The 11,595-nt window shown below is 37.9% G+C and overlaps 1 protein-coding gene across 1 annotated transcript in view; it reads right to left on the bottom strand.

The window, feature by feature from the left end:
* The window catches only part of MEI4 (meiosis-specific 4 homolog (S. cerevisiae)), a gene marked incomplete at its 5' end in the record, with an annotated part of 56,198 nt that overhangs the window by 30,054 nt on the left and 14,549 nt on the right, over window positions 1–11,595 (bottom strand). The window contains one exon of the mRNA XM_009083832.1: window positions 632–763. Coding sequence (XP_009082080.1) covers window positions 632–763 — 132 coding nt within the window. The remainder of the gene's footprint in view (window positions 1–631; window positions 764–11,595) is intronic.

Here is an 11,595-nt window from a genome sequence, read left to right as displayed (position 1 = left end):
ACATGAACTGCAGCTTTTCAAAGTCCTACAAAGTGTCAGCTAGAGCTAGATGCACAACTCCTGAGCCCTCCAACTCATCCACCTTGAACCTTCTGCTATCCCCAGAAGAAATCCAAAACTGTGTTGGGCAGGTGAACATTTCAAGACTACTTTGTCATTGTAAAATTAGTCACTGTAGTCTCTACATAAGTGCCTGAAGCTCACTTATTCTTCTGACAGCCACTGAAATGCAAAGTGGTTTAAAAGGAACCTTCAAAAGAAGGTTCACAAGAAAGTCCTATAAGCTTTGGGAAGAGAACATAAAAGTTTTATTCCAGAACCTTATGAAGTGTTTTGTCAGAAAATCTTTCTATGTTTCCTGTTGCACAACAATAAACATTTCATTACTTCCAAAGGTGGAAGGAATTTCAAGTCTCTTGGCAGTACAATTTTATTTTTCCATATGGTAATTTTCTTTTACTTTACAGTTCTCTTTTTGAATTTGCTGTTTAAGTTAGTTGCCAGCATCTTCTGGGTTCTTAAACCTTTGCATATTCTATAGAATGATGCATTTCACAAAACAAGTAGATAAAGACAACCTACTCCCTAACACCAGTCTTTGGCCCCTCTCCAAAGGAAAAGATGACAGTACCTGGTGAGCTTCCAACAGCTGCTCAGCAAACTTATGGACTTCTGATAGTAGAAGTGATGTTAAGGAATTTCTTAGTATTTTGTTTCTTCCCAGCAAAACCAGTGTTTGTGACACAGAATGCAGTGCCTGAAACTAAAGAGAAATAATAGTAAATTTATCTTTCAAAATATGTCTTTTTTACCCCAAACAATTATCTCAAATAGAAATGGGATTTTCATATTAAAAGAAAAAAGTCAAAACTTTTAGAGTTTAAAACTTTATTAACTACACACATATGAGAACTATGAGAAACCAACATCCATTCTCAAAAGGTTAACATGACAGGAAACTTCCACATGAACAAACACAAAAGTGTGAACTCCCCAGGATGCAGATTTTCAGCATTAGATGCCATCACGCCCATCTGCTGACATAGAAAGTTGGTGACTACCCTGCACACACAGTACTTCTGTTTGCTACAGGTAGGCAAATGAACAAACAAGTTCTTTGAAATTTGAGTGCACGAGCTAAGAGCTGCACTAGGGCTTCCTGTCAATAGAGTTAGCAGGAATAAACTTGATTAAATGCAAACTGCATTTTCAAATGTATTTTCAAATTCCAACAATTCACTTTCATATTGTTCTGTAACAAGCTGTAACCAAGGCATTTCTCCTGAACCACAGGAGTGGCATGAACCTACAGGAGAATTATGGTAGTAACTTTTTTTGCCACAGTATTTTCTATTAAAAAAATTCAAACTGCTTTCTTTGTTCCTTGAAATCAGTACCTACCATGTAATGAAATGTACAGCTCTACAAAGTAAACATGATATTATTTCATAAACCACTGTTAGAAGAAATAGTCATTACTATATATAAATGCACTGGAGTTCTTTCAAAGAAAAAAAACCATTAAATACAATTACTATAAGTTATATTTGTATAGAAATGTATACCCCTATAACATTAATATTCAGTAACTCTGTGGAAATGAGTATTTTTGACCAACAAAGGGATATTCTGACCCGTAGAATAACTACACTGCCATAACCATGAAAAATCAGATCACTGCATCCTATGAACAATCTAGATTATACCTCTAGACAGCTCATGTGTGTATACACACACACACATACACATCTATGAATAAAAGGACCTGTCCACAATTTACAAGTTTGCATTGGATGAGTCCTCCTGGAAAACATTTCCAAACACACGAAAGGTGATTCAGTAGTAGTCAGCATGAATTTATTAAGGGAAAACATTTCCCTTGACTTTACCATGTTTTCCAACACTGTCTCCTGTGAAATTGTCGCCGACAGAATTTGAAGCTAGGTAAGTGGACCGTGAAGTGGACTGAACTCTTGCTGTAAAACCCAATAATCAGGTAGCTTCTCATTCACAGTTATTGCTTGTCTGCCTGATCAGCAGTAGATGCAATGCCTATTTACCAACCTCTTACAGATGAAGAGTTGGATCAGCTTGGTTATCATCCACCCAACATGAGACTCCTATTCTCACAGTCATAACAATCAAACTTTAATTAGACTTTGCTCTTCATCATCTCACTCTGCATGTAATCCCAAAACAAATATAAAAAGAAAACTACTGAAGACAAACAAGCCTCATGTTCAGAGTCAAATCTGCAGGCAGAGACACAAAGTAAACCCATCCTATTAAAGAGAATTCATGATTTGTACACAGGCAGCTTTGAAAACCTGTGAGATTAAAATAATACATAAATGTATACACCAAAGATTCTATAAAGATGAAATGTGAATGAAGGTGAGATAAAAATAGGTTTCTGAACAATTAAAATTATATGACAGGACAATGTAACTCATGCATCTACATGTGCCTTGAGGATATATGAATTTAAATCAGACTTTCATATACTGGAAATAGATACTCTTCCAAACAAAACAATTATTCCTCTTTCTAAAATAAAACAGACATTACAATTTTGAAAGTATCTTCCATGATATCTACTAAAACAGTATGAGAAACAAATTTGAAACGCCTGGATAGTTCTGCTTTGAAAACACCCATGTTCCAAAAGGGTACAGCTGCTTCAAGTCACCACTGGAGGTTTAAAAAAATACTGAAAAACTCAGCACATTTTTCATTAAAGTTATTGCTCAGTTTTACTTCTTTTTATAAATTAAGGAGGGACACATATTTTATAGTTCTATATTTTCAGAGCATAACACTGAGTATACTTGCTTATCAGCCTTTGGCAAGCAAGCAAACTAGTCCATTCAGAGTTGTTTTTCAATGCAAACTCTCCCAAACATCAAACTGAAGGTATATATTTACACCAGAAACATGATTATTTTTGTTCTTTTTTAAGCTCTCTTCTATTTGCTGACAAGATTCTTCAACAGACAGTGAAACAATGATTTATTTCTTTGGTTATTTATTTATTTTTTTGGTTATTTAGCAGTTATTTATGCTAGCAGTTGAACTAAAATAGGCTCTTTGACAAAATTACCATAACTTTTCTTGTTTGGCAAGTGTTAACATTTTCTAGCTGGATTTTTTTAAGATTAGGTAACAGGGGATCTTTAAATTTAAAGCCTGAGCCTCTACTAAGAGAAGCAAATAGGTCTTTTGCAATGATGCTGCTTAAGGTACTTGAGATAATCCTGAAAAATCCTACCTGCAAATTTATTAATATTTAATAAATTTTCTTATTAAATACAATAGTTTACAGTCTATAGTATTATGGAAAGTGTATCTTATTTAACAAATTTATTAATCAGAATTTGTAAAATCCCATTGCTTTGTTAAAGAGGATGGATTTTACACTGCATTTTGGTGGATCTCTTAGTCTACTTTAAGAAAATATGGAGACAACACATAGGGTTGAAATAATGCATACAGAACAAATTTATAGCACAAAGGCAATAAATCTGTAAATAGCAAATAGAGGTGAGACTTTGTTGTAGAGCTATGCTCATGTATTGCTAATTAAACTCTGGAAACATTCAAACTGAAAATAGTTCAAATAGTATGCAGTTTCATTAAAGATAAAAGCATATCTCCAGCTCTCAAATCTATCCAATGCTAAAAAGGAACAGAAATCTTTTAATCCCTTGGGCTTGCTTAATGGTGTAGATGAAATAAAACCTATGCACTTCAGGGATTCTCAGGTAAAAGCAGTCAGAAAATTAGATTGCAAAAAACATCCCATTAGAAACAAGAAAATAATGCAGCCTAGTTCACTGTTCAGGCACTGCATTATCTGTACCTAACCTCCTCCCACACCCTGGTTTCTGCTGTCTTCCCATGTTCCTCAGGATGCAGAGCAGGAGAGAACAAAGCTGTGACAGAAGCTGGGAAGGATGTGTGGATTGTTGACATGGCTGTTGCCAAAATGAATAAATAGTGTCAATGTTCTCCTTACCTCAACCATACTAATTTGGTCTCTCCTCCTATTTGAAAGTATTACTGAACTTCCACTTATTTGCTGGTGATTTCAATTTGGCTATCAAAAGTTACTGCTAGAGACTGATGAGCAAAACAGACAGCACACATCTATGAGCCCTGTTTCCCCAGGAAAACAGGATAAAAAGCTTTACTTATGCATTATTTTTGTTAGAGTTCATTTATCAGACAGTGCAAGACTTTCCTTTAATAATGGTTATCCAAAACTCATGAGTTTAATTCCTTAATGAGCTGCATGATTCAGTACACCCTGCAACTCTAACTGCACCTTGGTTTCTGTTCTTTTCTAGGAAGGCAACACAGCCAACAGCCCAGCTGAGGTGTCTTTACACCGAAGCAAGCAGCATGGGCAAAACCAGGACGAGCTGGAAGCCACTGTGCTGCTAGAAAGCTATGACTTTGTTGCCATAACTGAAACATGGTGGGATGAATCCCAAGGCTGGAGTGCAGCCATCAATGGCTACAGGCTGTTCAGAAGAGACAGGGGAGGAAGGAGAGTCGGAGGGGTTGCTCTCTACATCAAGAGGTGGATTGACTGCAAAGAGTTGTCCTGAAGAGCCATGAGCAGGTTGAAAGCCTGTGGGTAAGAATCAGAGATTGAGGGAACAAAGGGAACTTTGTGGTCAGTGTCAACCACAGGCTGCCTTACAAAAGGGAGTGTACTGACAAAGCCTTCTTGCTCCAAGTACAGAAGGCATTGCACTCACAAGCTCTTTTACTGGTGGAGGACTTCAGCCTCCCCAATACATGCTGCAAAAGTACAAACATAAGCTGTAGGCAATCCAGGAGGCTCCTGTAATGCATGAAGGATAACTTCTTGATCCAGGTAATAGACAGCCCTAACAGAAGGGATGTCACACTGGATCTGATGGTCACCAGTGTAAGTGAGCTAATCGGGGACATCAAGATTAGAGGCAGCCTGGGCTGCAGTGATGACGCATTGGCAGATTTTGCAGTCTTTACCTGAGGAATATGGGTCAGGTGAGGAGGCAAGTTAGACCACTCAACTCTTCAAATCAGTAAGATCCCTGGAACACTGTCCCCAGGGACAAGAGAGATATGTACGTCTTCCTTTGAGCACAAGAGCTTAGCAATCCCCAGGAGCAAGAAATCAGGCAAGGAAGGCAAGAGACCAGCATGGCTGGGTAGGGAACTGCAGGTCAAACTCAAGGGAAAGGACCAAACACATACGCAGTGGAAACAAGGACAGGTAACCTGGGAAGAGTATAGAGATGAAGTTCAGTTGTATAGAGATGGAGTGACAAAGGCCAAGGAATACCTGGAACTGAACCTGGCAAGGGTCACAAACAATAACAAGAAGGGCTTCTACAGGTATGTTAGCCAGAACAGGAAGGTCAAAGAAGGTGTATCTCCTGAAAAACAATGGAAAACTGGTAACTACAGATGAGGACAAGACTGAGGTACTCAATAATCTTTTTGCCTCAGTCTTCCATGACAACCTGTCTTCACACATCTCTTGAGTGGATGGACACCAGGAAGGGGACTGGGGGACCAAAGTGCTTCCTACTGTAAGTTATGATCAGGTTCATGACCACCTGAGGAAACTGGACATACCTAAATCTACAGGACCTGATAAGATGCATCACAGAGTCCTGAGGGAAATGGCTGATGTAGCTGCCAAGAAGTACTATGTCCTTGAATTGACTGACATACACAAAGCTTTCCCCTCCTCTTCCTGTCAAGTGTAAATGCTCAGTACAGAGCACAACTTGCTGCTCCTTCTCTAACTGCTTTCTCAGCCTGTAACAAAATTTAAAATATTAAAGAACATCTTTTTTAGTTTCATTTACGTTTTTCTAGTATGAGTTCCATAACAAATGCTTTACTGAACACCGGAGAGATAAAAGCTACCAAATCTCACACCTGCAAACAGATTTTATTTTACAAAGATGCTCTTATGTTGTTCTGACACAATCTACCTTAGTAAACTCATGTTACATCTTATATAATTTATCTCTAATCTTTAATTATTCTTTTCTTTTAACTTTATTATAAAGCTTTGCATGTTACTGAGATAAACTGCTACCCTGGTAACATCCTCTTAACCTTCACTTTCAAACACAGAGCATGCTATATCAGAAATTCTAGTTAGAATAATACCATCTCTCTTTGATTTTAAACTTCTTTCTTTTTTTTTTTTTTCTTTCAGTTTCATAGGATAAACTTGTCTTTGTCATTCGGAGCACCCTGCATTCTCTTGAGCTGGCTAATATATATAAAACAATGACACCTAGTTAATGGAGTAAGGCACATGTAATAGACCCTGTGTGTACATATTCAAGATTTTTTGAAACAAGAAAAAATAAAAGGCAGACCAAGCAAACACAAACCACCAACCCAAAACTATAGCACAACCTAGGTGTCCTTAGAAAAATTCAGGGCTGCAAATCACTGTCATGTTTAATTTAGCGAATATGTCAAAATGGTAATATCCATTTCCATACACTGAAATGAAGTACCTTGTTCTGTCACCTCACCCCAATCGCCTTTACAGAAAAGGCAACACTTTCCTTGAGGGCAAGCAAATATGCAAGCCATCAATTCATCTGAAGACTAGGTACAAAAAATGGTATATAAAGAAACTGAGCTAATTACTACAGACACTTGGAATCCTGCTGGCATCAGTTTTCACCAACAAATTTACCTTGAGCAATGCTGTCTTGGCAGAGACATCTAAATATCTAAGTCACCCAAGAGGTTGAATCCAGTAAATATTGTCAACAAAAAGACAATATCAATCCCAGTGAAACAAACAGCATACACAACAGCTGCCACTCAGACAACTCTGATGTTACTGCTGGCCATTTTTTAATACCTACTGTAAATATTCTATTGACTATGAGGGAGCCTGAGAGATTCAAATTTCTGTTACTCTTGATTTCTCCTTCTTAACTAGTGGAGTGAAGAATTGCTTATCTGTCTGCTGATGCTGAGTTGCCAAGCCATGTTAATAGATGCAGAAGACCGTATGCAACAAGTGTGAGCTCAGAGGAGAAGAGTTATAGATTCCAATTTTTAATCTAAGGACTGCTTAGAAAAACTCACTGGATAAATTAAAGGAGACAGGTATTCTTTAGCTTTCAGGCTTTTAAACTAAAGAGCGAGTTGGACATCCTTAAAGAAATTCATGGATGCAAATAAATGTTTCATTTAATTGTCTACGATTTACAGACAGTCCCTGCAAATGAAAATGGATTTCAGATGTTTATCTCCCAATCCTTCACTCTTCCCCAGCTCACAATGTGTGAGCTACTCTGAACATCACTTAAGAACACCAAGTATCTGGCATGCATACCTAGGAAATACAGAGGTATCTTGTTTGGGGCTGCAGATTTCACTCCACTTTCACTAAAGAGAATTCAAATGCTTTTACCCAGGCATATTAATTGAAGGACTGAGGGATGGGCTTTGATGATGCAGTTCCACATGGTCTCAGCTGCAAATATCAGAGAGATGCCAAAGAAGCAAAATGACACTACTAATGTGATGATACAGAAAGTTAAGAGAGCTTTGTCAGAAAGCGTTCACTGGAGAGAGACTAGGGGCAGAGGAAAGAAACAAAGAGCTTTTGATATATATTTCCTACTGTATTCAACAAAAACAAGAACTTCCTGTAAACTTCAGCTAAGGTGCCCCACATATTTAATTTCTAAAGAACAGCAAAGGCCTATACCATCCTTTTTCTTCTCTGAAGGGAAATAATCTGTAATGCCCTGAATACCAATTAATTACTTAGATAGAAACAGGTGATGTCAGCATTTGTTATTAGGAAAAGACGTGATCCTGAGAAAACAGCATTCCAGGCAGGTTGGAAACCATGAATAAAACTTTTTTTCCCTAATGGTTAAAGAAAATCCTGCTAGCTTTATCCTGTAGCTCTTCCATAATTGTAGCTTTAGTGTATGATGTATATCATCACATATCAGCTGAGGCTGGCTGAGGGAAGGTGGAGAAAATTTTCTTTCATTCATTCCTGTCTAGTTACTCCCATGATCCATTTTACTGAAGTAAATGAGAGTCAGTCAGTTTGGTAATTGCTTTAGACTGTAGTGATTTACAAGACAATGGATTCTGATTACCATTTGACTCAAACAGCTCTCTACATAGGACAGCACACTGCTGAGAAAATTTAATTAAAAAATCATGAGATTCAAACATTGACTCTTTTACTGGACTTTAAAATCCAGGCAACACATTTTAATATTCACACAAAAGTACTCCTCTACTATATAAGCAAAATTCTTCAGATGATGAAAGTGCACCCATGATATTCCCCTTGGGACTCAATTAATTCACTAGTTTTACACTTGGAAAACAGCAGTGACATGAATAACTATTTTAAAATCTTATTTATATCGAAGCAGGCAAGACTCTTGTAAGCTGATGAGTTAAGTACTGTCCTGGCAGTGGCTGACAAAAAGATACTGCACAGTATACACAGTCTGGGGAATTTATTGTCACCCACAACTAGCTGGAGCATGTATTAAATACATACTGCTGCACATATTAAAGTGTCAAAATTTAGGATTATTCTCTTCCAGGCAATTTCAGTTATTAATGAATCACAGAAATTGTATCCTAGATAAGAAAAGATTCCAAACCATGGTTCTGATTAATGTGTCCTGTTTCAACTGCACAAGCACACTTCCACACATTTCATTATATAATTGACAAAGCGACTCAAACATTTCTCTTTCTGCTTTTCACTGTACTACATTTAAACTTGTTATTTTCATGAAGAATTGTCGATTTTTGCTCACACAAATATCCAGTAAAAGCATTAAACTACTACTCAGAACTCTGACATTTGCTCTTCTGCTAAATGTATCAACATTAATATTTTGAGCGGCTGCAAAATTCTACATAAAGACTTTTAGATAAAACATGAGAGAAAAATAACAATGGGCAGTAAAATACCAAACTGGATAAGAGAAATTCCTAAAGACTATGCCCATGTTTTAGTGTCCATCCAGATGCTGTTAGTGCTAAATAGCTTTAAAACAACCACCCTAAAGGGAGGGCAGCCAATTTCCAAAAGGCACAAGGGTTAAAAGAAGAGGAAGGAAATATATAACTTTGCTGGAGGTTTTTTTTTGCATTGTTTGAACAGAGCAGGCCCTTCATGACTCTTGACAGCATCTCCAAAGCCAGTATTGATGTTTTAAACATAGCATGAGAAGAAGCAAACAACAACAGATCACTGAAACACCTCTCTCTTCCTTCTGGGTCTTGTTTGAAAGAGATAAATAGTGAGACGAGCTAGAGGGATGAGGTATTTGTTGAACAGGAGCCCAACACAGCTCGACTTTATTCTAGAATCCTAAAGGGAATGTCTTCTATATTTGCACTTTGGCTAAGTCCTTAAAAGAAGAGTTCCAAGACACAGACAGAGAATTCAGGGTGAAGGCAGGATCTTCTGGAATATAACTGATGCATTAGCCATGAGCCAAATTACAGTATCAGCTGCACCTAAAGAAGTAAAATCAGTGAACTCAACTGTCTACGATGCAGATAAAGTAGTGTGACACCACCAGGGATCACACCACATAAATCCTATCTAATGCAGCACCCTGTGACTGTGTTTGGCCACGACAGCTCTGAATACCATTGAACTGCACTGAAAGAAGCCAGTGCTAAAATTTTTTTTTCTATCTCCAAAGTAACAAACAAGACTCTGCATTCCTTAGCAATACGTGTTTTGAAGTTTTACACAGCTGTATATATAAGACATAAATATGACATATATGAACTATCTTAATTTCTGCTCTAGTGCTAATTCCATATACTATGAAACTACAGCCAGCCCAGGTTCACCACAGCAGCTTTCAGGCAGGCTGCAGGATGCTGCCCATGTAAAAGGAATTGAGTCTCCTCTCTGAAGTGCCTTACTGCCACAAGCTGTGCAAAACTTTCACAAGATATATAAACCACACATGCTATTCTAAACAGCACGGGGAGTTGGGAATCCCCAGTGCCTCCTACTGTTGCACATTTCTGGTATAAGAAAAATAATTCCCTGTTGCAACACATCCTGGAGAACAGAGACATACCTCAACAGAACAGTCACATTGCAGTGCCAGTGGGTGACTGATGCAACTAGGAGAAGGAGAAATGCACATCTGCTATGTCCCTGCAGAGGTGGGTGGCAATAGCTGTTGTCAAATCCCAAATGGATAGATTAAGGAAAAAAATGTTCTAGTGCTTCTTTTCTGAAAAGACAAAGTTTCTACTCCACTGGATCTGTAATCACATACCATAACTCCTAACAGAGCCTTCCACGGGAAATGTTTTCCCATATTTTGTCAGGTAGAAAAGTCCATTTGAAAGATAGAGCCAGTGGCTCTGCAAAATGAATACAGTCTCACAGAGTTCTATAACTTTGGTCTGCTTGAAAGCAGGACTTGGAAAGAACCTGCATAACTGTGACATAACTGCTGACAGCAGAGTGACTCAACACCAAGGAACAATTTGCACATTGAAAGACAACACACTGACAGAACACACCTGTACAAATCTCCAAAGGTCTCAGTGCTGAGGACTCAAAAATTGGTGATGAGCAAAATGCTTGCTCCATAGATCAGCAGTGACTGTCACACATTTTGCAGTGTGAAAGCAACAGCTCACCTGTACCAGAATCAGACACCTCACAAGCTTTTCTGTGGCAGCCATACAGAGATGCAGGACCACACCAGCAGAAGGTGCAGAGTCAGGTCTTTGAGCACATCATTTAACTTGTGAACATTCAGCTGTGACTTGAGACTTCTTCTAGGTATTTCCAGAAGGCTTATTCCCAAAGATTGGGAGCCTGGGTGCAGACTCTGCAGCTCTCAGAACATGGAGGGAGAGGAGAAAATTCAGAGAAATTCAGGAGGCTACTTCTATCTGAAGTCTTTTGATTTATGTCACTTCATATTTGAAGTAATTAATAACTTTTTATTTTACCTCACATACCTTAATTGATAGATTTGTTTTTCCTTTTGGTTCTCATGCAAATTTGGAGTTTCAGGTCAAAAACTCTATCCAAAGTGCACAGCTTTAGGCAACTGAATTCAGGAAAAAAGCTCTGAGTAGATCTCTTTGCTGGTTCCTACGGCTTCCAATACTTTATAATTAGAAACATCTCAAACAATAGAACTCAACACTTACAGCAAGTAATTCTGCCTCTGTTTTTCTTCCTTTGCATCTAATGTGGAGATAATTATCTCTTCAATTCTCAAAGGTTTTCTAAGTTATTTAACTTGCTCTGAAAAACACTGGGATTGTTTTTGAAGATGAGGCATTAAGTGTAAGCCACAGCCATTTCTCTCTTTGTTCACTTTTTGAAGGTGTTTCTCACAGCCCTTTATCCTCCCTGAAAGCTCCTGACAGTTTTATAGGTGAGGAAGGTAAAGGGAAAGTTGTGTCAAATACTATACAGCTGAATCGATGGCTGTCCATACAAATGCTTTTTGACAGGAAGGTTAGAGAAAACAAAATTCTTAATGTTTTTATACTGGAGGGATATAAGCACCTTCCTGG

Source organism: Acanthisitta chloris, unplaced genomic scaffold (assembly GCF_000695815.1).
Source record: "Acanthisitta chloris isolate BGI_N310 unplaced genomic scaffold, ASM69581v1 scaffold3851, whole genome shotgun sequence".
Taxonomy (NCBI): domain Eukaryota; kingdom Metazoa; phylum Chordata; class Aves; order Passeriformes; family Acanthisittidae; genus Acanthisitta; species Acanthisitta chloris.
Note: the sequence above shows the minus strand (reverse complement) of the source record. Positions and strands in the feature narration are given on the sequence as shown.